The sequence below is a fragment of the Boleophthalmus pectinirostris genome, unplaced genomic scaffold (genome assembly GCF_026225935.1).
Source record: "Boleophthalmus pectinirostris isolate CB_2022bp ecotype Guang Dong unplaced genomic scaffold, ASM2622593v1 HiC_scaffold_12, whole genome shotgun sequence".
NCBI classification, from domain to species: Eukaryota; Metazoa; Chordata; class Actinopteri; order Gobiiformes; family Gobiidae; genus Boleophthalmus; species Boleophthalmus pectinirostris.
In genome coordinates this window covers 1,782,962-1,808,076 of record NW_026571018.1, presented here as the reverse complement: position 1 = coordinate 1,808,076, position 25,115 = coordinate 1,782,962, and the positions used below count along the sequence as shown (strand labels likewise).

Genomic DNA, 25,115 nt, shown 5'->3' with positions numbered 1-25,115 from the left:
TCTGTGATGGTCTGAGCTCAGACCCTCCCCCAGGACCCTCCCACTGCAGCGAGACTGGCATAAACCCAGGACTAACCCAGAACTCAACCCAGACTACACCAGGACTGAACCAGGACTACAGCAGGACTACACCGGGACTGAACTGGGACTGAACCAGGACTGAACCAGGACTACACCAGGACTGAACCAGGACTGAACCAGAACTGAACCAGGACTACACCAGGACTACACCAGGACTACACCAGGACTGAACCAGGACTACACCAGGACTGAACCAGGACTAAACCAGGACTAATCCAGGACTGAACAAGGGCTAAACCAGGACTAAACCAGGATTACACCAGGACTAAACCAGGACTGAACCAGGACTAAACCAGGACTAATCCAGGACTGAACAAGGGCTAAACCAGGACTAAACCAGGATTACACCAGGACTAAACTTGGACTGGACCAGGACTAAACCCGGATTTGGAGCAGGACTAGTGGGGAACAGGACCGGGTCTGTCCGGGTCCGGGTTGGACACAGACACATGTGTTTTCCATCAGGTCTTCAGACAGGAAGTGCACTGTAAAAAAAAAAAAAAAACGCTGAGCAAAAAACTTTAACCACAAAAACAAAAACATTCTTCAGGAGTGAGAGAGTCAGATGCCCTCCCACCCCATACACCCCCACACCCCCACCCTCTACCCTGCCCTCCCGTCTGTGGAGTCACATTTGTCTTGTTAATATTCACAAATGCAGAGTTTGGTTTGTTGTTTGGTTTTGATCCACAAATTCATCCAAAATGTAATATTTATAATTTGAATTTCGTTCTTTATAAATAGATGTGTAAAGATATATTTTTTTTATTTGCAAAATAATAATAATAATAATAATAAAATAAATTGTGAAACTGAAAATTCTGTTTGTAAAATCTGATTCTGTTTACAATTACACAAATTCACAGATGAGACTTTCTACGAACAGCCAAACGATTCATACACACAGATAAAATTTGTTTCATTCAGTTCAATAAATTCGTAACAACAAACTTCATAATTTATAATCAATCAGTCAATCAAGGAACTGACCTTAAAATGAATAAATTGTCGATGAGGCCAATTCCTTATTGATTATTAATTATGACGTGTTGTTATGAATTTATTACACGTTATGAAACATACTCAGTCTAAAACCTGTAACAGCAGCAGCGCCCTCTGGTGGACGTGTGTGTTTGTGCGTCTGAGTTTGTGAATGTCTCAAAAAACGTCATAGAGGAAAATCTGTGTCGATCCACAAACAGAATCACAGAATTTTCAGATTTACAGTTTATTTTATTTTATTTATTTCTTCTATTTTGGTCTTTACAAATAGGTGTGTATTTTTGTAAATATAAATTATAAATATTAAATTTGTATTTGTGAAAATGAATGAGACAAAAGTGACTCTAAACCCTGAGTCAGATGCCCTCCCACACTCTGCTGTTTCTGTCTGAGGGACCAAACTAAAACCTCGTCTCCTTGTCTCCTCCTCTGTCTCCTCGCTTGTCTCCTTGTCTCCTCCTCTGTCTCCTTGCTCATCTCCTTCTCTCCTCCCTCTCTCCTTGTTCGTCTCTTTGCTCGTCTCCTTGTCTCCTCCTCTGTCTCCTCCTCTGTCTCCTTGCTCATCTCCTTGTCTCCTCCTTTGTCTCCTTGCTTGTCTCCTTGTCTCCTCCTCATCTCCTTGTCTCCTCCTCTGTCTCCTTGCTTGTCTCCTTGTCTAATTGCTCGTCTCCTTGTCTCCTCCTCTGTCTCCTTGCTCGTCTCCTTGTCTCCTCCTCTGTCTCGTTGCTCGTCTTCGCGCTCGTCTCCTCCTCTCCTCCTCTGTCTCCTTGCTCATCTCCTCGTTTGTCTCCTTTGCTTCTCTCCTTGTCTTCTCCCTGTCTCCTTGCTCATCCCCTCCCATCTCCTTCCCCGTCCCCTTGTTCATCTCCTTGTCTCCTCCTCTGTCTCCTCTCTTGTCTCCTCCACTCCTCGTCTCCTCCCCTGTCTCCTCGCTGTCTCCTCGCTCGTCTCCTCCCGTCTCCTCACTCGTCTCCTTGTTCCTCCCCTGTCTCCTCATTCGTCTCCTTGTTTTTCCCCTGTCTCCTCGCTCATCTCCTTGTCTCCTCGTCTCCTCATTCAGTCTGGGTGTTGACTTTGGTCTCAAGGTTGTGGGTTTGATTCTCGTCTGTGGTGAGTTCAGTTTGTTTTGAAAATTCTCCAGGTGGCAAAAGTTTGTGTTTTTACAGTGCAGCGGTCTGGAGGGGGCGGGGCTAGGGGGGAGGGGGTTTTACACGTTTCTTTTTTTTTTTTTGTTTGGAGATTTTTTAACTTTATATTTCAAATAAAAAACAAGAAGAAACTAAAGTCTGAGGCAGAAGAAACACAGACGGAAAATCTATAAAAAGAAATCACAGTTTTATCAAAACAAATGCAACAAGGAGCTAGGAGACAAGGAGACAAGGAGACAAGGAGATGAGGAGAGAGGAGACAAGGAGACGAGGAGCTAGAAGACAAGGAGTTAGGAGACAAGGAGATGAGGGGAGAGGAGATGAGGGGGGAGGAGACAAGGAGACGAGGAGACAAAGAGACAAGGAGACAAGGAGACGAGTAGCTAGAAGACAAGGAGGAGACAAGGAGATGAGGGGAGAGGAGACAAGGAGAGAGGAGAAAAATAATTAAAATAATGACAGAACAAAAACTAAACATGTCTGACATGAGTGAATGAAACAGACGGAGGCTCAGGGAGCTGGAGGAGACTCGGCGGAGGAGACTCGGCGGGGGAGACTTGGCGGAGGAGACTCGGCGGAGGAGACTCGTGGGGGAGACTCGGCGGAGGAGACTCGGTGGGGGAGACTCGGTGGCCCCCCTCAGGTCACAGAGGGAATTTGTGTTGGGCTCAATGTGACAAAGTCACATGAAAAGTGTCTTCTTTGACACCAGCCTGATTTTACAAATTATTTTTATTTATTTTCACCTTTTCTATTTTTCTTTGTTTTTATAAAACTGTTTGTGTGAACAAACGTGTCTGAGGCTTTTGTTTTGTAAATCAATAAACTTAAAATCTAAGTCTAAGGAGCTAGGAAACAAGGAGAGAGGAGACAAGGAGAGAGGAGACAAGGAGAGAGGAGACAAGGAGAGAGGAGTTAGGAGAGAGGAGACATGGTCTCATCTTGTGGAAATTGTTTTGTCTCATCCTGAGTTCTGATGTTTTCACATATTTACATCTGCAATAGCAACAGTACACAGTACTACAATGTACTACATGGTACTGCCATGTACTACCATGGCACTACATGGTACTGCCATGTACTACCATGGTACTACATGATAGTACATGGTAGTACATGGTACTTCATGATATTACACGGTAGTACACAGTAGTACACAGTAGTACACAGTAGTACACAGTAGTACACGGTAGTACACAGTAGTACACAGTAGTACACGGTAGTACACAGTAGTACACGGTAGTACACAGTAGTACACGGTAGTACACAGTAGTACATAGAGTCCAGGTGTAATCCCGTGAGCGTCCAGCAGAGGGAGGCAGAGGTCTGGAGCTGGTGAAGTTTGAAGTGAAGTTTCTGCAGCTCAAGTGAAACAAAAAGGAAATGTTTTTTCCCTGACCTCTGACCCTGACCTCTGACCCCCGCAGACTGACGTTCAGCCTGTTGTTTCTGTTGATGATTTTCATTAAAATTAAAGTTTCTCTGAAACACAAACTCTGAGCTACAAGTCAAATGTTCTAATGTTCCTCCTCCTCACACTCAGAGCTGGAGTTGTGTGTGTTTCATGTTTGAGTAACACTTTATTATGAGTCTCTCTACATCTGCAAAGCTCCAAACACTCTGTTCCACCTTATGATGTCATGCAGTGGTAGTTTTCAAGTAAAATGCTCCTTTCACCTTCAGTTCAGTTCAGATCGACAAATCCAGGACTGAAAAGATCCAAATGATTCTAGTGAAGGTGGAGTTTAAAAACACAGTGGAGCTCTTCCTGTATCACCACATGATGACATCACAAGGTGGAGCAGAGTGTTTCAGTCTGAGACGGTTTGTGTGAATGAAACAAGGAAACTCCATCAGAACAAACCAGAAAACTTCCTCTGGGATGTTTGAAAAGAATCTGCTGAAGGGAGAGAGGAGATGATGAAAGGAGACGAGGAGAGGAAACGAGGAAAGGAGATGAGGAGACGAGGAGAGGAATTAGGAGGCAAAGAAGGAGACAGGGAAGGATGTAGGAAGCAGAGCGGAAAGTTGAGTGACAGCTGCAAAAAATCCCTCCGGAAAAAATACAAAAATAGACTCGAGAAAAATCTGTGAAAACCGGACTGGAATAAGAATTACACCAGAAGAAAAGAGGAGAAAGAGAAGAGGAGAGAGGAGAGGAGAGAGGAGGAAAATGAAGAGAGGAGGAAAGGAGGAGAGAGGAGAGGAAAGGAGGAGAGAAAAGAGGAGAGAAGGAGATAGGAAAGAGGAGAGGAGGAAAATGAAGAGAGGAGAAAAGTGGAGGAGAGAGGAAAAGAGCAGGAGAGGAGGAAAGGAGAAGAGGACAGGAGGAGAGGGAAAGAGAAGGAGAGGTGGAGAAGAGAGGAAAAGAGCAGAGGAGAGGAGGAAAGGAGAAAAGGAGAGAAAGAGGGGAGAGGAGGAAAGAAGAGGAGGAGAGAGGAAAGGAGAGAGGAGAGGATTGAGGAAAGAGGAGAGAAGAGAGAGGGAAAGGAGGAGAGGAGAATGACAGTTGGAGGAGAGCGGAGAAGAGGAGAGAGGAGGAGAGAAGGAAGGGAGGAAATTAGAAAAGGAGGAGCAGAGAGGAGAGGAAGTGAGGCGAGGAAAGGAGAAAGACGGAGAGAGGAGAAGACAGTGAGAGGTGGAAGAGAGGAGGAAAGGAGGAGAGAGGAGGAAAGGAGAAGAGAGGAGGAAAGGAGGAGAGAGGAGGAAAGGAGGAGAGAAAAGGAAAGGAGAAGAGAGGAGGAGTAGAGGAGAAGAGAGGAGGAAAGGAGAGGAGAGGAGGAATAGAGGAGAAGAGAGGAGGAAAGGAGAAGAGTGAAGAAAAGGAGGAGAGAGGAGGAAAGGAGGAGAGAGGAGAGAAGAGTGAGGAGAGAGGTGAAGAGAGGAATAGAGCAGAGGAGAGGAGAGAGGGAAGAGGAATGTGGAGAGGAGGAAAAAGAAGAGGGGAGAGGAAAAGAGCAGAGGACAGCAGGAAAGGAGAATAGGAGAGAAGAGAGAGGAGGAGGAGGAGAGAAGAGAAGAGGAGGAGGAGGAGAGAAGGAAGAATGAGTCTGAGGCGGCGGCGTTTGGACCACTGCAGTTTATTTACAGAATCACTGGATGCAACAATAATTTTACCAAAAAACTACAAAAGTGAGCTGGACTCCACAGGTTTGTCATGCAGCGGCGGCAGGTGCAGGTGCTGTACAGGCTCGGACCTGTCGGGGGGGGGGCACTCCTGCCTCGCGCACAGACTCACTTACGCCACCGCCGGGAGAATCACAGAGCCTTTAAAGCCGCACTACGTCACCTCCTGCTCGTCTCCACGGAAACGCTACGCTCTAACGGAAAGTAAAACCCCGACGACGACGTTTAGATCTGACACGATAAAGACACAAAAATAACTGTAAATGTTCAACTGATTATAAAACTTTTTTGACTTTATTAGATTTAAATTGTGTTTGTTTATTTGTTTGTTTATGTCAAATTTAAAGACACGTTGGACATTTCTGCATCACATTTGCGCCTGTAAACAAAGTAAGTAAACAAAGTAATTTTATGCGTAAATGTCGATCGTTCACACATCCGTTCACAGCTCGTCTCACAGAGTGTTTATGTGGAGCTACAGCAGATCAACACCTTAAAACTGTAATGTTTTATTTTTATATCGTGTTTCTGTCAAAGTGATTTGCAGTGTTGGGAGTAACGCGTTATAAAAGTAACGAATTACAGTAATGCATTACTTTTTGCTGTAACGCAGTAATGTAAGGCATTACAGGGGGAAAATTTGTAATATTTTACTCGGTACAAATGTGAGTAACGCGCGTTACAGTGTTTTTTTTAACCTGGATTGAAGTGGTGGGTTTTTCTTCATACAAATTCGCTAAAATCACCTCGATGGCAGCGGTGAAACGCCGGAGATGCGCCCTCATAGACCTTCAGGTAACCGCGGGTGAAAGGACTGACAAAGAACTCCACGCTGTTTAGACCTGGTTTAGACCTGGGTCAGTTCTGGTTTAGACCTGGTTTACACTCGTCCCTCCCTCTATCGCAGTTCACTTTTCGCTGTCTCGCAGATTTTTATTTATTTTTTATTTTTCTGGTGCAATTTTGCATGCCCTGTTTTTTTTTACATTGTATGAATGCGTATTGCGTTCCTCCCGCTGCGTCCTGACTGGCCAAGGGACTCCTGTCTCCTGTACAGTACAGTATAGAATGTGTTTAGCTGCCAAATTTAAATACATGTTCAGTCTGTATCAGTGTGATTCTGAAGTGCTGTACGGTTGCATGTTTTCTCCACCACGAAAACCCACAACGTCGACGAAACGTTCTGCACCGACAAAGGCTCCTGCACTCGCACCCAAAAGGCAGAGGAAGATGCAAACCATCACACAAAAAGTTGGACTTCTGGACACGCTGAAGGAAGGTAGAAGTTACGCACTGTAACAGACTCTTGCACCGGCTCGGGTACCTGCAAATAGTTGCTGAAATCAGGGCCGCGAGCCCGAGCAGCAGGGTGACAGCCGCTCTTACCTCCGTGAGGTGCGGAGCAGAGCCGCTCCTTTCTCCTGCGGTCACCTTCGAGCCCGTCCCTACAGTGAGTCCTGTTTTAGTCCTAGTTCAGTTCTAGTTTAGTCCTAGTTCACTTCTGGTTTAGTCCTGGTTCAGCTCTGGTTTAGTCCTGGTTTAGACCTGGTTTAGTCCTGGTTCAGTCCATATACAGCGCAAAAGTTATTTTGGTGAGAGTAACTTAAAGTAATGCAATAGTAATGTAATGCCTTACATTTTAAATGCAGTAATATTGTAATGTAACGAATTACTTTGAAATGACAGTAATAAATAACACATTACAGTTTCAAAGTAACTTGCCCAACAGTGGTGATTTGTGACATTATAATATTATACTGTATTTAAAATATAAAACATTACATGATTATTACAGGAACCTTTAATTTAAACTTACCAAAAGAACTGAGAAGATGCTGAACTTTTGCGCCGAATATGGACTGAATCAGGTCTAAACCAAGACTGAACCAGGATTAAACAAGAACTAAACCAGGATTAAACCAGAACTAAACCAGGACTAAACCAGGATTAAACCAGGACTAAACTAGAACTGAATTAGGACTAAATCAGAATTAAACCAGAACTGAACCAGGTCTAAACCAGGATTAAACCATTACCAAACCAGGACTAATCTTGGACTAGAACTTGGAAGCGTTGCAGACAGGGCATCTGTGCGGCACGATCAGGTGTCAGTTATTCTTCGCCTCGTGGATCGTGGAGTTCTGCGTCGGTCCTTTCGCCCGCGGTCTCCTGACGGTCTAAGTGAGCGTAACTTCAGCGTTTCACCGCTGCTGATATCGCCATGATTTTAGCAAATTTGTATGAAAATGAAAAACTCACCACTTCAATCTAGGTTAATAATGCTTTGTAACGCGCGATACTCACATTTGTACAGAGTAAAATATTAAAGGTTTTCCCCTGTAATGCCACATTACTGCGTTACAGCAAAAAACAATGCAGCACAGTTATTTGTTACTTTTATAACACGTTACTCCCAACACTGGTCAACAACGAGAAACAACCAGATACCAGAGGAGTATCTCCAAAACCGACACATTTAAAACCCTGAGCCTCACACAGGCTCCTCTCAGATCACAAGTCTGGACCGACGAGTGTCATTTTAATCCTGACGCAAAACGACCATCTGGAAACAGAAAATAATCTCACATGAACAGCAGCTGTGTGTGTGGGACAGAGTTTTGTTTCTGACCTAAACTGCGTCTGCGTAACATTCCGGACGGAGCAGAGGCATCTCCGTGGAAACCAGAGGAGCGCAGCGTCCAGCAGAGAGGTTCTGTAGTGCAGTTTTAGGTCTGGGCCTAAACAGAAGCTCAGACGTCTTATTGCCACGATCGGCCCTGGAGCTGCATAGACCAGTCTTAGTCTGAGTTTGAGTCTTAGTCTGAGTCTGGGTCTCAGTCTGAGTCTGAGTCTTAGTTTTAGTCTGAATCTGGAGTCTGAGCCCAAGTCTAAGTCTAAATCTGAGTCCGAGTGTCGTTCCAAGTCTGAGTCTGGGTCTGAGTCTAAGTCCAAGTCCAGGACCGGCTCTGAATCTGCGTCCAGGTCTGAGTCTAAGTCTGAGTCTGAGTCTGAGTCTGAGTCTGAGTCTAAGTCTAAGTCTAAGTCTAAGTCTAAGTCTGAGTCTGAGTTTGGGTCCGAGTCTGAGTCCAGGTCGGAGTCCGGTTCAAGTCCGAGTCTCAGTCTCAGTCCGAGTCTGGTTCTGAGGCGAGTCTGAAGAGAGAAGAGGAGGAGGAGAGAGAAGAGTCAGAGTCTGAGGCGAGGAAGAGTGTTCCCCCGGTCTGAGCACAAACACAGCCTTCAGAAGAACCAGGTCTAAACCAGGTCTGAACCAGGTCTAAAGGAACCGATTATTCCGATTATTTAGACTCCAGAGAAACCAAAGCCCCTGAGCTCTGTCGATATTTTTGAGCCGAATTGGATCATTTTTGGACTAATTTAAAGCTGCACTGTGTAACGTTCATCTGGAATGTTCCACAGTATGGCATTAGACCTTCCTATCATCACAGAGACCAGACCAAAAGTTCCAGGTCAGATCTGTGGAGAGGCGACTCCGCTCACAGTCACAATGTCTGTTTCTCTCTGGATTTTTGAACATTAACCGGAAGTTCCAAACCTACATTGTCGCACTTCATCTGTCGTGAAAAAGGTCTATAAATGTAAGTTAGAGCTGTTTAATGTCAAACTGTGGAACATTCCAGAAAGACCAACGACGTATCCACAGAAACAACCAAAAAGTTACACTGTGCAGCTTTAAAACATTCACAAAAAACAAGGCCCGCTCACTCAAAAGAGGAAATATTGATCGTTAAAGCTCCTCTAAAACACAAACCTACTCCTGTGAGCTTTAAGTCGTGTTCTAAAGTTGTTTCCTCCTCAGAAACAGACCTGGAGTTGTGTTTTGTTTCATTCATGTGTTTGAGTAACAGACCAAAATGCCTTTTTCGATTTGTGATGTCATGAAGTGATCGTTTTCAAGTGAACAGCGTCTTTTACCTCTTTTAAGGCGACGTTAAGTGACCCAAATCTGATTTTTTGGCCCCTATGTGACCTGAATCTGGTCTTTTAATGACAGATCCGATTTTTTTTCCAAATGTGACCCAGGACACTTGGATCTGTGCTCCCAAAACCGATACATATCCGATCTTTGGACGTGCGACTTCAGACTGAACGGTCAGGTCACATTCATCCCACCTACACGTCACAAATGTTCACAAACGTTCTTCTCGTCAGACGAAAATCGCATGTGAACTCCGTGTGAGCGAAGCGGCGGCGCACAGGTCAATCCCTCCACTCTCCTTTCCACGTTCTTTTCTACAGACATCACTACCGCTGCCCCATGAAACGCCACGACCAAAAACCTCGTCCTTCTCCTTCTCCGGGTCTGTTTACACAAGAACGCTTGCGGATAAAAATGACTTTCGTTTAGATGGTGACGGCGTTTTTGTGGCTTAAAAACAGAAAAATCTGAAACCACCTCCAGAGTGAAAAAGCTCCACTGTAGTGTTTCCGTCGACATTGCCCAAGACACAAAACTCTGGTCAGATCTGCTCAGGTCATGTACATGTTTACGTCATATACATCACCATCGAGTGTCACCACCGAGTCGCCTGGCATCGAATTCCACACACTTTTGCGTCACCGTATGCACGCAGATTTACTCCCGACAATGCTCGCCTAAACACTGAATAAAAAGTGAAGACGCGACGCCATTTTTACGTCTTCTGTTCAACATAGCCTCAATCTCCTCCTTAAAACAAATAAGATGTACCATATTTTTCTGACTATAAGTCGCTGCGGATTATAAGTCTCACAGAGCCAAAAAATATATTTGGGCCCGGTCAAGCAGAAGTAAACAGCAAGACCAAAAATTCAAGTTAATGCATCTGATATAAACATGTATTGAACAGATACATATGTACTCTAGTTTATGAAACTGTTGACCTTTTTTCTGTACCATTTTTGGTTCTAAAGTTCCATATCTTTTAAACAGACCATGTATGAAACATGGAACAAAAATTATTTCCCAAATTTCAAAGACCTGCAAATCATGTAAATAAATGGATGTATTTCATCATATCTTGTGTTATTCCATCTTTGAAGTTCTAGTATAATAACAATAGAATAAAGAACATCAGGCTGAATAGGTGTCTGGACTGTTAACGTCACATATGAACAGTTCTTCAGATAAATATAACATAAACAACAGAACAGAACAAGTTTAACAAACTCTCCATCTCACTCCAAATCAATAAATCCACTCAATTCTTCATCCTCGGTGTCCCTTCTGAACAACTCGGCCTCGACCTTCGGAGGTAAACAGAGCACCACTTCCTCTTCTGTGTCGCTGTCGTCAGACTCAGCATCAGTTCCAGTTAGAATTATTCGGGTCTTTCTGAATCCTGACAGGATGGTTTCAGTGTCACTGAAGTCCAGACTTTGTCCATCCATCCAGTGACTTCAGGAAAGTTTCATGGCGCATCCTCCCGGTTGCGGTGAAGTTGTGTTCTCCATCCCTGCTTTCCGCAAATTTCTTACAAATTTCTCTCTCACTCCAAACTTTCTTTCTGCTGCTCGATTTCCATTTTCAGCTGCATATTTCACGACTTGCAGCAGGACAGAGGCTCTTTCTGCAGGAGACATGCGCAGAAAACTGACACACAAGACTAGAGCTTCTCGTGGCTGTCAGTCTGAAAATTTTAATATATAAGTCGCAGGAAACACCTGAACCATGAAAAAAAGTGTGACTTATAATCGAAAAATATGGTACATCTTCTGGCTCCGGTACGACAGCAGCTTTAAAATTTCCAGGTGCTCGATGTGTGTGACGTTTGGCGTTTGACACTTATGGGATGTTTAAAGTTCACACTGGAGATCACACACAAGTCACATTTAACTGGAAATGTGAACAACCTCGCAAAAACATCAGATTTCATCAAAAAATCTGAATTGAGCCTTAAGCCCTGCAGTCTGAATGTCGCTTTATTTCAGTAGAGATCGGCAACTCCAGGACTGAAATGATCCAAATGATTCTAGTGAAGATGTGTGGAGCATATGAAAGAAGAACTCAGCCTAAATATACAGGGTTAGTGAGTTAAACATGAGTGAATGAAACAAAACACAACTCCAGGTCTGTTTGTGAAGAGGAAACGAGATCAGAACAGAGCAAGTCTTTAAGGAGAGACTCAAAAAACGAACGAAATATGAAACGAACCGAAGCGGACGTTTTTCTGAAGGCCGAGTTCAAATCAAATATAAAATCCTAAGAAACTTCAAGTGTCGAAAAGTTCAGAAAATCTCGTAAAAAACGTTCCACAGAAAAACAACACACTTTCACTCAGCACACTGCCACGTCTCCACCAATCAGAGGGCTCCAGACTCCCAACGGGCCAATCAGAGGGCTCCAGACACCGAACGGGCCAATCAGAGGACTCTAAAGTATAAACTGGCTAATCAGAATCAGTCTAAAGTTACTGTGTGTTCTGGAGGTGTGGTCTACAGTTTCGTCCCTAAAGTCCAAACTTCGGGACATTCCCTGGAGCTGGCTCTACTGTCGCCATGCCAACAGGAGGAGAAAGTGTCGTGGTTCAGATAAAGTCAGAATGCTTTTACATTCAAGAGGAGGGATTACAGTTATTATTTGGGCATTAACAGTGACACATATTTAGATCTCCATGTTCCTTTTATTGTTTTGAAAATCGTATATTCGCCCAAGTCCAGATAAACAGGAGTCCGGATAAACAGGACCGGATAAACAGGAGCCCGGATAAACAGGGGCCCGGATAAACATGGGTGGAGACGTGGGGCGGAGACAGCAGCAGGGGGCAGCACACACAAAGCAGCTCATATCAAACATCAGAGTCATAAATATGTAAGAATCAGAATAATGTGATAAGGCAGAGCCACGACTAAAGCTCCAGAAACAGAAACAGACCACTGCTTCAAAGCACTCCACACACGAGTCTGAGAGCCGCTGAGGACGACGCCCACGAGCCGGGACACGCCACGAGCCAAGGGACACGCCCACGAGCCAAGGACACGCCCATGAGCCAAGGGACACGCCCACGAGCCGGGGACACCCCCACGAGCCAAGGGACACACCCACGAGCCGGGGACACGCCCACGAGCCAAGGGACACGCCCACGAGCCAAGGGACACGCCCACGAGCCGGGGACACCCCCACGAGCCAAGGGACACGCCCACGAGCCGGGGACACGCCCACGAGCCAAGGGACACGCCCACGAGCCAAGGGACACGCCCACGAACCAGGGACACACCCACGAGCGAAGAGACACGCCCACGAGCCAGGGACACGCCCACGCGCTGGAGGACACGCCCATAAGCGGGAGGACACGCCCACAGGACAGAGAACACGCCCTGTGACACGCCCAAATGTTTGGGACACACCCACGCTCCAGAGGACACGCCCACGTGCCTCAGGACACGTCCACAGGCCAGAGGACACAACCCAAGACACGCCCACATGTTAGGGACACGCCAGAGTAAACGCCCACGCGCCAAAGGACATGCCCACACGCCAGAGGACACGCCCCCTGGACATGCCCAAATAACCGTCCAATGACACAACAGCATGTATTGATCAGTGGGAGCTGGAATTGCTCCCTCAACCTGTGGGTCGTGAATCTGTCCGCTGCGCCGAGAGACACTCCAGAGAGACACTCCAGAGACGCGTCCTCAGGAGGACATAGTAAATCTCCAGCCTGTGTCTGTGGAGGGACCAGGACGTGATGAGGAATACGAACCCTGACCCTGACTGTTCCACGTCGGAGGTTTGCCGTACTTCATTTATCATTTCAGTCTGTTGTGTCGCTCTCTTGCATTTCTTTGTGAAAGCAGCTCACCTGAGACTCACCTGCTCGAAATATTTAACACAGACAAAAGTTCTGTTTAAGGTGAAGTGGCCCAGTTCACTTACGTCGCTCTTCTTCAAAATACTCGGATACGTTCACACGAGCACAGATTTAGTTTGTATTTGAGACCTCCTTTATCATGTGAATAAACATTGTGAAAAATATTGAGCTCAAAATGACCCTTTGACCTTATTTGTCAGTTCCTATACTCTGCCTTTGTATCATGAAACTAAAATAAGGAATCGTGCAAAGGCAAAAAGCAGAAACTGACTTGATTGTTACATGGTACAGGAACTTCCAAATAAGGTCAAAGGTCCATTTTGAGCTCAAGATTTTTCATTTTTCACAAAGAAATATTTCCTCATAATAGCATCTAGTTGTTGAATTTTGGGAGCCCTACCTGTTATAGTTTTGTCTGGACAAAACAGAAACTTTGAAGTCATTTTTCACAGTTTCACACTCTGGCAAGTTTAGCTCTTTTGCGTTGTTTAGGGTTTCGTTTGGGTCTCGTTTGGGGTATCATTTTGGTCTTGTTTGGGGTATCATTTTGGTCTTGTTTGTGGTATCATTTTGGTCATGTTTGGGGTCTCATTTGGGTCTTATTTGGGTCTCATTTAGGGTCTTGTTTGGGGGTCTCATTTGGGTCTTGTTTGGGTCTCATTTGGGACTCGTTTAGATCTCATTTGGGTCTCGTTTGGGACTCGTTTAGATCTCATTTGGGTCTCGTTTAGATCTCATTTGGGTCCCATTTGGGTCTCATTTGGGTCTCGTTTGGGTCTCGTTCGGGTCTTACTGTAGCATCGCTCTGACCGGGCGGCCGTCGTGGCTCCGCGGCGGCTCTGAGACAAACACAAACACGAGTCATGCATCTGTACAAAATGTCACGGCTCCAGGAAGTCCAAACATGGTGTGGGCGGAGCCAGAGGGGAGCCATTATTACTGAGGACCGCAGGGGGCGCCACACCAGCCCGTGACGCTAACAGAACGGCTAAGGTTTCACCCGGACTGGACTGGGCACTGAACCCGGACTACACCAGGGTCTGAACCAGGACTAAAACTGGACCGAAGCTGGGTCTGAAAACAGGGACTAAACCAGGACTGAGCCAGGTCTAAAACTAACACTAAAACAGGCCTAAAACAGGCCTAAAACCAGGACTAAACCAGGATTAAACCAGGACTAAACCAGGTTTGTCGTAGGGAGCAGTGATGTTGCCCTGAGTCGTTTTTACATTCGTGGATCGGCTTTGGTTTTACACATTCGCAGGATTCAAAAGTTTAAAAGAGACAGATTCAGTTTTTCTCTCTGTAACCCTGTTCTAATGTGAGGAAATGTCCTGCAGTGGGGCTTTAACCTGTTCTAATGCGGCGTCCTCCTTAGAAGAGACGTAGGCCCGGTTTAGTCCGGGTTTAGTCCGGGTTTAGTCCAGGTTTAGTCCCAGTGCAATGGTGTATAAAAGCAGAAAATCAAACCAAAACATCCAAACTCCATTTCCCACGATGCACTTGGGCTTGGTACATTCACTGTTTACGGACGCGCTGAAGTTCTGCCTCGTAACAGATGACAGCGGACGCTCTGATTGGAGGGTGAAGAATTCGGGTCCTGGTCCCGGCGCAGACCCGTCGGACAGTCTGGCGTTCAGGTCCAGATCTTCGCAGCGTCTTGTTGTTGCCGTTAGCGTCTTTTTGCGATGCCGCTCTCCGTGTCGCCGTGAGCCGGAGAGACGAGGCGTTTTTTGGAAGATCGCAGTTCATGTTCGGAGGCGGTGGAAACTCCGTGGAAGAAGCAAAAAGTCCAAAAATGGTTCTCTAAAATGTTCAAAAAGATTCACAAAAAAAAAAAATAAATAAATAAAATAAATAAAGCCGAGAGGAAACGCGGCTAACGATAAAAACTCACCCAAACCCGATACCAAAACATTACATGCAGCTAGGCCATGTACAGGCAACAGCAGTGGTGCACCCCTCACAAAACTAGGACTAATCCAGGACTAAACCTGGACTAAACCAGGACTCCGTCTGGTCTAAAGAGGTTTAGATAATAAACAATAAACCAGAGCTTAACTAGGACTAAATGAAGACTAAACTAGGACTAAATCTGGACTAAAGCAGGACAAAAGCAGGACTAAACCAGGACTATACCAGGACAACAGCAGGACTAAACCAGGACTAAACCAGGACCAGTATCACCCATCTTGTGCACAATAACACCAGAAGACTTTTCTGCCCAGCAACAGACGACAGCGCTTACTGTGATTGGCCATAATGCTCTCTATAATAAACTCTCTCTACATTATATATATACATGTGTGTTTAAATACGTGCGTAAGAATATGATTAATGAAGCTTTGTACAGAAAAGTGGGAGCGTTTGGTTCTGCGATTCCTCTCAGCTTTGTAAACTTCAACTGTAAGAAACTAAAGACGCCACGTCCGGATCTGGAACGAACTCTGCGTCTGCAGCGGGCGCAGAGGGCAGAGTATGCTTGATTTTATGGGTGCTTTTGATTTGAGTGCATTTGATTTCATGGGTGTGTTTGATTTTATGGGTGTCTTTGAGTTGCGTGCGTTAGATTTTATGGGTGTATTTGAGTTTGGGTGCATTCAATTTCATGGGTGTGTTTGAATTTATGGGTGCATTTGAGTCGGGTGCGATTGATTTTATGGGTGCTTTTGATTTTATGGGTGTGTTTGAGTTGGGTGCGTTTGATTTTATGGGTGTGTTTGATTTTATGGGTGTGACTGAGTTGGGTGCGTTTGATTCTATGGGTGCGTTTGAGTTGGGTGTGTTTGATTTCATGGGTGCGTTTGATTTTATGGGTGTGTTTGAGTTTATGGGTGCGAATGAGTTGGGTGCATTTGATTCGATGGGTGCGTTTGTGTTGGGTGTGTAAAATGTTTTGGGTGCGTTTGATTTTATGGGTGCGTTTGATTTCATGGGTGCGTTTGATTTCATGAGTGCGTTTGATTTCATGGGTGCATTTAGTGGCATCTGTGTTTTGTTTCGTGTTTCGTCCCAGATCCGGAGGCGGCCGTGACCCCCACCCGCCTCTTTCAAAATAAAACTAAAGCTAAAGCAGGAGGAAGCTGATTGGTCGACGAGTCTGGTCCCTCCCACTCAACGATGATGTCAGACGCTGGGCCTGCTGTCAATCAAAGCTGAAGTCCCGGGCGGCGTGCCCATATCTGGAAGTTAACTGAAAGAGAAAGAGAGAGACGTTTAAAATCTCTTACGTACAGTTTGTTTAAACTGAACCCTGGCGCTTCAGAGTGTGTGTGTGTGTGTGTGTTAGGGTGGTCCATCAAAGCGCAGTAAAAAATAAAGTTTCCTGCACCCCACTCTATTTCAAATCCACAAACACTTTAAGACAGAAACTGGTCGACCCAAAGGACAAAACACCGAGCCACAAACAAAGTAACATGGTCTACTCCGTTCAGTGTAGTGAAGACTGAAAACAAAACAGCCACTTCACAAGACGATGAACCAACACGGACGAGAGAACAACACGGGACTCCAGTCTGCTGTACATCTCCATCGAAAAGAAAATACAGGGTTCCTACTCTTTTTCACTGACAAAATTTAAAAACTTTTCCATTACTTTTTCATGACATTTATGGCACCTACTTGTGTATGAAATATGAAAATGTTAACCCTTTCCACTCACCTTATGGTTTGGGTTTATAATTTTTTAACATTCTAAATGTTGTCAGTGCATTTATTGTCGTCTCTTTTAAACAAAAGGCACAAACATTTAGAAATAATCAGAACAGCCTCATGAGAACTTAACAGAACACTGTAGTTATGTGAAAGAGATACTAAAATTCCATGACTTTTCCAAAACTTTCACTGAATTCACAAGATCTCATGACTTTTCCAAGCTTGAAAAATTACATTTTAAATTTCCATGACTTTTCCAGGATTTCCTTGACTGTGGGAACTCTGACACTAACCACTTCTTTGAGGACAGTGAGATACAGATCTGAGCCAGAGAAAAGAACTGGTTTGAGAGGGGAATTAAAGAAGCTATTTTTGTTAAGAAAGAGAATCCTTCTCTAAACAGAAATGAAGGACTCAGACTCCATCTATCTCATATTTACAACTCCATCCTCAAACCTAAACCAAAACAAACAAGAGAACAAGAGATGTAGTCAGGTCAGCTCCATTATGGACATGAATGATTCTGTTAACATAACTCCAGACTCACTGCAAGTTCAATAGTCCGAGCTACAAACAGAAACTGTAAACAGGTGTTGGTTAGTTTCAGAGTAGTTTCAGTGTAGTTAGCTCCTCCTTCAGACAGATATAAGGAAGTGTCCACCAGAGTCTGACCAGAACTAAAGCAGCTTGGACAATCTGAGAAACATATTTGACTAAATAAACTTTTGTCCAGTTGTCAAATTGAATTTCTCCTTTTGCCCTGGATTCTACTTGAACGACTGAAGGATTTTACAGACAACCCTGCTTTAGGTTTCAGCATCCAAAAGATTTAGGAAGAAAACTGGAAGAAAAAGGAGATGTTTTAGAGGTTGCTCAAGCTGCATGAAGTTTCCTGGAAATTTTGCATTTTCAAGTAATTTTTAATGGACTTTATGAACTTTCTAAGTATTTTTTATGCAAGTTTCAGTTTGTGTTTGCAGAATAAAATGACAAATTATATGAATAGGCCTTCTTTATTTGGTTCTGTGTAATAGTATAGGGCACGTGACTTGAGTAACCTCTAAATATTAATTTGCATAAAATTTGGACCCAAATATTTTGGCCAGATATGGAACCAAATGCAGGATTCTAACCTAGAGAATCTAAAAAATGTTTCTGGACCATCCTAATGTGTTTGTGTCTTCAAAACGTAGTCTGTCATGGGTTACTCCAGGACTAAATCAGGACTAAATCAGGACTAAATCAGGACTAAACCAGGACTAATCAGGCACAACAAGGACCAAACAAACCGGGACTAAACCAAGACTAAATCGGGACTAAATCAGGACTAAATCAGGACTAAACCAGGACTAATCAGGCACAACAAGGACCAAACAAACCAGGACTAAACCAGGACTAAATGAGGACTAAACTGGGACTAAACTAGGAGTAAACCAGGACTAAATCAGGACTAAATGAGGACTAAACCAGGACTAATCAGGCACAACCAGGACCAAACAAATCAGGACTAATCCAGGACTCAACCAGGACTAAACCAGGACTAAATCAGAACTAAATCAGGACTCAACCAGGACTAAACCAGGATTAAATCAGAACTAAATTGGGACTAAATCAGAACTAAACCTGGACTAAAACAAGTCTAAACCAGGACTAAATCAGAACTAAAGCAGGACTAAACCAGGGCTAAATCAGAACTAATTCAGGACTAAACCAAGTCTAAACCAGGACTAAACCAGGACTAAATCAGAACTAAATGAGGACTAAACTAGTACTAAACTAGGACTAAACCAGGACTAAATGAGGACTAAACCAGGACTAATCAGGCACAACCAGGACCAAACAAACCAGGACTAAACTAGGACTAAATGAGGACTAAACTAGGTCTAAACTAGGACAAAACTAGGACTAAACCAGGACTAAACCAGGACTAAATGAGGACTAAACCAGGACTTATCCAGGACTCAACCAGGACTAAACCAGAAATAAATGAGGTCTAAACCAGGTCTAAAGCAGGTCTGGTCTGTGGTGCAGTGAGCTCGTCTGTGATTGGTGGCCGTGTGGGTCCGAGCGCTCTGATTGGTCACTCACTTGCAGAGCGTGGAGGGCGAGCCGGACCGGTGGAAGTGGACGATCTGCCACTTGCCGTCGCGGCGGTGCCACACCCTGCTCTCCTCTGATTGGACGGTGCGTGGCGAGCCGTTGGCGTCAATGAACTGCGTGACTCTGATGTAAGCGATGCAAGCCGCCTCCTCGCCCACCAGGTGGATGTGAGGATTCAAAATGGTGGTGTGGACCGGCTTCGAGTTCTTAGACCAGACTGAGGAGAGAAACCAGGACTAAAGCGGGTCTGAAACAGAACTAAACCAGGACTAAAGCGGGTCTGAAACAGGACTAAACCAGGACTAAAGCGGGTCTGAAACAGGTCTAAACCAGGACTGAACCAGGACTAAACCAGGTCTGAAACAGCACTACACCAGGAGTAAACCAGGACTAAACCAGGTCTGAAACAGGACTAAACCAGGACTAAACCAGGACTAAACCAGGTCTGAAACAGGACTAAACCAGGACTAAAACAGGTCTACACCAGGTCTGAGCCAAGTCTGACCCAGGTCTGGACCAGATCTAATCCAGGAATAAAAGGTCGTGGTTTTCACTCACGGTTTTCAAAATAAAATCGGTGGAAGTCGAGTCCTTCAACCAGGTTTCCCAGAGCCTCGGGTTCGAAGGCCGTCACAGCAGGATCACACATCTTACTGTAACACACACACACGTGTTTAAATACACACACACTTTTAAACACACACGTTTAAACACACACACACACGTTACACACATCAGGACTGAACCTGGTCTAAACATTAAATATGAAGTGAATCAAACGCACGTGTAGCTCTCGAAGTCTCCGTTGCTGATGGCCTCGATGAGCTGCTCCGTCACTCGGATGATGTCCTGTTTACGAGCTGAAAAACAAACATACATCTCCTTTAAACGCCCTGCTTCACAACAAACTCCTGCTTCTACATTTGTGTGAAACTATCATGTATACTTCCATCAGGTTTTTTGGTCGTGTGAGGTTAAAGCAGGCGTGTGCGTGTGTGTGTGCACGTGCACGTGCGTGTGCGCGTGGGTGTGTGTGTGTGTGTGTGTGGGTGCAGTACCCCGCGTGTCCTCATCCTCGATGGTGGTGTTGGTGCTCTCAGACGACTCCTGAAACACACATCAGAGTCATCAGAGGATCGTGTACACGTCAGAACTGCAGAGTATTCAGCTCTTTTTACTTGAATAATACTAAAGTGGTGTGTGTGTGTGTGTGTGTGTGTGATAGAAATCGATGTTTAGAAAAGTGAAAAATCCTTTAGTGCGTCTGGGCTGTTAAAGGTCACATCATGAGCTGGAGTCTGTTATAGTTCAAATGTCCCCGTGGATCATTCTGTTTATTTACACTTTTGAAGTTGCAATATTTCATCTAAAACAATTTAATTAAAGAGTTCATATAACTGGACTGTGTAAAGAAGTTGCCAAAAGGCATATTCATATTTCATAAGAACATAAGGACTTTGTTTTTCCAATCCAATCCACTTTATTTCTGTTGCACATTTCACAAGCAATCAGATTCCGAGGTGCTGCACAAATACATAATAATAACAATAATAATAAAATGATAAAATAAACTACTAAAATAATACTAGTCTTAAAATAATAAAACCAGTAAAATAAAATAAAAAACAAAATCATAGAATAGAAATAAATAAACCAATAAACAAAATAAAACAATAAAACCAATAAAAACACATAAAAAAAAATAATAAAAAAACACAGAGGAGCACACAACTCACACAGTGTTAAAACCTAGAGAATAAAAGTGGGTCTTAAGACAAAATTAAAAACTTCAGAAGTGGGGTTTTTCTTCTTGAGGTGATAAGGATAAGAACAAAGTTTGCTTGGGGTCAGACATTTCATACTTCAGAAGATGTTCTGCGGCCGAACTGTCTTGCCCCCTCACTCTGCAACGCCCCCTCACACACTTTGCCCCGCCCACTCACTCGTATTTGTTAAGTTTGAATCTCTTCCGTCCGATTGACTTGAGCTTGACTTGTGTCGTTCGTTCATTCGTTTTTCAATATAAAACCAAAAATAAGAAATACAAAAAAACAAGTTTTCTTCATTATTTGTCTCCAAAATCAAAATGAAAAAACAGATAATGATTTGTTTTTTCAGTTTTCAATTTTGTGTTTAAATGAAAAATGAAAAAAAAAAAACAGATAACGGCCGTTTCCCATTTACGTGACTCCCGTAACTGTGATGCCAAAGTTTTGTGCCGCATACGGACTGAACCAGGACTGATCCAGGTCCGGGACCAGAGACCAGAGGCTCAGAGCCCGAGGCAGGGCCGGACCGCGAAGCCGAGGCTCGGACCCTATGGAGGCTCAAAGTGAAAGCTTGGAGTCCGCCCTGGTCCCGCCCAGGTCCCACTCTGGTCCCACTTTGGTCCCGGACCTGGATCAATCGTGGTTCAGTCCGTATGCAGCGCAAAACTTTGGCATCGCAGTCACGGGAGTCACGTAAATGGGAAACGGCCGTTATCTGTTTTTTTTCATTTTTCATTTAAACACAAAATCGAAAACTGAAAAAACAAATCATTATCTGTTTTTTCATTTTGGATTTGGAGACAAATATTGAAGAAAACAGTTGTTTTTTTGTATTTCTTATTTTTGGTTTTATATTGAAAAACGAATGAACGAATGACACACGGATTCAGGCCTCATGTTTTTGACATTTCTCTGTGTTTGGTGAAGGGTCCAGGTTTATATCAAGGATATTTCTTTTCGTCCTCCAGTCTGACCGCTCTTTTTTTGTGGTGACCTGCTTTTTGGCTTTCACAAACTTGTCTCAGAGATGACTCCAGACTTTTCTACACTGATTTTCTTCTTAACCTAAAATGTCGTCAATCTCCCTCCATGAATTTCTTTCCATTTGTCTCTTTATAGTGACTGAGCATCGTGTCGTACAGATGTTTGTATTTTCTCAACATTTCCTCCAGCCGAACTGCCCAACAAAGTTCTTATGTTCTTACGACGTATGAACAGGTCTTAAGTGAGAACGACGTCACTCACAGCGTTCAGATTCAGTCTAGTGAAGCTCATTGGGGCCGACGGTTATGAGGGGAATTAGAAGCCAGGCTCCATATTAGGAATCGAAATGTGCTAATGGACCAAATGTTGAAATAAAAACCCCAGGATCATGTAGAGTGGGTTAGAGAGTAAGTCAGTGGGAGCCAGAGTCGATGGAGCCGAGTCGCGCCTGTGCTCACTTCCTGTTTGGAACTCCCATTTACATAAACAGTCTCTGAATTGGACCCAGCTGATGCGCTCGCCGCCGCCACCTCTTTCCTCAGAAAAGACTGAAACAAAAAAGTAGAAAATAAAAGTGTTTTTTTTTACCTTGACGCCGTCGTTTTTCTTGCCTCCGCTTTTTCCTCCTGAACGCAGCACGAACAGAGACAGAAACACCAGAGTCAGAAAGAACGGGAGGAAGGCAGAGAAGAACAGCCACGCCATCCAGGACGCAGGAAGTACCACAAAAGTATCACAAAAGTACCACAAAAGTACCACAAAAAGTACCACAAAAAACAAAACAATCTACACAAAAAACTGACAAAAAACTGACTCACAATGAGACTTAAATAAAAAAAAATTAAATAAAAATCAAATCCACAGAGGATGAAGAAGATCTGTTGTAATCCTGGTTTAGTCCGAGTTTAGGCCTGGTCTAGACTTGTGTAGACCAGATTTAGACCAGGTTTAGTCCTCAGTGTTTTAGTCCCCGTGTTTAGTCCTGTTGTAGTCCAGTTTGAGTCCTGGTTTAGACCCGGTTCAGTCCAGTCCTTCTGTCTGTTGTCACATGGTGTACATAGCAGCAGATCAAGTGTCCCAGGCTCCGCCCCCTCAGGGTCCGGGCCTGGACCAGATCTAGACTTTGGTCCAGATTTAGGCCAAAGTGCAAAGGAAGTCCCTCTGGAGTCCCACGCCTGGTCTAAGTTTGGATCCTGGTCTAAGTTTAGTTTAAAAACACTTTCCCTTTCTCTCCCTGGACTCCACTTTGACCCCTGAGTCCAGGTTTAGTCCAGGTTGAGTCCAGGTTTAGTCCAGGTTTAGTCCCAGCTCTTATCTCTGGTTTAACTTGGATCCTAGTTTGGTCTACCCTGGTCTCACTTTGGACCCCATTGTAATCTTCCAGTCCAGTTTAAGTTTAGTTTTAGTCCAGGTTTGGTTCTGGTTCAGTCCAGGTTCAGTCCATGTTTAGTCCATGTTTAGTCCTGGTTTAGTCCTGGTTTAGTCCTGGTTTAGTCCAGTTTTTGTCCAGATTCAGTCCAGATTGATTCCAGTTTTAGTCCAGTTTTAGTCCAGGTTCAGTCCAGTTTTAGTTCAGTTTTAGTCCAGGTTCGATCCAGTTTTAGTCCAGTTTTAGTCCAGGTTCAGTTCAGTTTTAGTCCAGGTTCAGTCCAGTTTTAGTCCAGGTCCAGTCCAGTTTCAGTCCAGTTTTAGTCCAGTTTTAGTCCAGTTTTAGTCCAGTTTTAGTCCAGTTTTAGTCCAGTTTTAGTCCAGGTCCAGTGCAGTTTCAGTCCAGTTTTAGTCTAGGTTCAGTCCAGTTTTAGTCCAGTTTTAGTCCAGGTTCAGTCCAGTTTCAGTCCAGTTTTAGTCCAGTTTTAGTCCAGGTTCAGTTCAGTTTTAGTCCAGGTTCAGTCCAGTTTTAGTCCAGTTTTGGTCCAGGTTCAGTCCAGTTTCAGTCCAGGTTCAGTCCAGTTTTAGTTCAGTTTTAGTCCAGGTTCAGTTCAGTTTTGGTCCAGGTTCAGTCCAGTTTCAGTCCAGTTTTAGTCCAGTTTTAGTCCAGGTCCAGTGCAGTTTCAGTCCAGTTTTAGTCCAGTTTTAGTTCAGGTTCAGTCCAGTTTTAGTCCAGTTTTAGTCCAGGTTCAGTCCAGTTTCAGTCCAGTTTTAGTCCAGTTTTAGTCCAGTTTTAGTCCAGGTTCAGTTCAGTTTTAGTCCAGTTTTAGTCCAGGTTCAGTCCAGTTTTAGTCCAGTTTTAGTCCAGGTTCAGTTCAGTTTTAGTCCAGTTTTAGTCCAGGTTCAGTTCAGTTTTAGTCCAGGTTCAGTCCGGTTTCAGTCCAGTTTTAGTCCAGTTTTAGTCCAGGTTCCGTTCAGTTTTAGTCCAGGTTCAGTCCAGTTTTAGTCCAGTTTTAGTCCAGTTTTAGTCCAGGTTCAGTCCAGTTTTAGTCCAGTTTTAGTCCAGGTTCAGTTCAGTTTTAGTCCAGGTTCAGTCCAGTTTTAATCCAGTTTTAGTCCAGGTTCAGTCCAGTTTTAATCCAGTTTTAGTCCAGGTTCAGTCCAGTTTTAGTCCAGTTTTAGTCCAGGTTCAGTTCAGTTTTAGTCCAGGTTCAGTCCGGTTTCAGTCCAGTTTTAGTCCAGGTTCCGTTCAGTTTTAGTCCAGGTTCAGTCCAGTTTTAGTCCAGGTTCAGTCCAGTTTTAGTCCAGTTTTAGTCCAGGTTCAGTTCAGTTTTAGTCCAGGTTCAGTCCAGTTTTAATCCAGTTTTAGTCCAGGTTCAGTCCAGTTTTAGTCCAGTTTTAGTCCAGTTTTAGTCCAGGTTCAGTCCAGTCCTTCTGTCTGTTGTCACATGGTGTACATAGCAGCAGATCAAGTGTCCCAGGCTCCGCCCCCTCAGGGTCCGGGCCTGGACCAGATCTAGACTTTGGTCCAGATTTAGGCCAAAGTGCAAAGGAAGTCCCTCTAGAGTCCCACGCCTGGTCTAAGTTTGGATCCTGGTCTAAGTTTAGTTTAAAAACACTTTCCCTTTCTCTCCCTGGACTCCACTTTGACCCCTGAGTCCAGGTTTAGTCCAGGTTGAGTCCAGGTTTAGTCCAGGTTTAGTCCCAGCTCTTATCTCTGGTTTAACTTGGATCCTAGTTTGGTCTACCCTGGTCTCACTTTGGACCCCATTGTAGTCTTCCAGTCCAGTCTAAGTTTAGTTTTAGTACAGGTTTGGTTCTGGTTCAGTCCAGGTTCAGTCCATGTTTAGTCCATGTTTAGTCCATGTTTAGTCCATGTTTAGTCCTGGTTTAGTCCAGTTTTTGTCCAGATTCAGTCCAGATTGATTCCAGTTTTAGTCCAGTTTTAGTCCAGGTTCAGTCCAGTTTTAGTTCAGTTTTAGTCCAGGTTCGATCCAGTTTTAGTCCAGTTTTAGTCCAGGTTCAGTTCAGTTTTAGTCCAGGTCCAGTCCAGTTTCAGTCCAGTTTTAGTCCAG

The 25,115-nt window shown here is 44.3% G+C and overlaps 1 protein-coding gene across 2 annotated transcripts in view; it reads right to left on the bottom strand.

Moving 5' to 3' along the window:
- Positions 1-12,525: 12,525 nt before the first annotated feature.
- camk2a (calcium/calmodulin-dependent protein kinase II alpha) overlaps positions 12,526-25,115 on the bottom strand; it is a 48,112-nt gene continuing 35,522 nt past the window's right edge. The window contains exons 12-17 of one of the 2 annotated variants that reach the window (XM_055149045.1): positions 22,131-22,220; positions 19,978-20,026; positions 19,704-19,779; positions 19,478-19,572; positions 18,908-19,136; positions 12,526-16,358 (exon numbers count right to left, since the gene is read on the bottom strand). In XM_055149045.1, the coding sequence (XP_055005020.1) occupies positions 16,355-16,358; positions 18,908-19,136; positions 19,478-19,572; positions 19,704-19,779; positions 19,978-20,026; positions 22,131-22,220 (543 nt within the window). In that variant the 3' untranslated portion in view covers positions 12,526-16,354. Of the gene's footprint in view, positions 16,359-18,903; positions 19,137-19,477; positions 19,573-19,703; positions 19,780-19,977; positions 20,027-22,130; positions 22,221-22,260; positions 22,299-25,115 lie in introns of those variants that run through there. The other variant, XM_020941147.2, reaches the window with a different exon arrangement.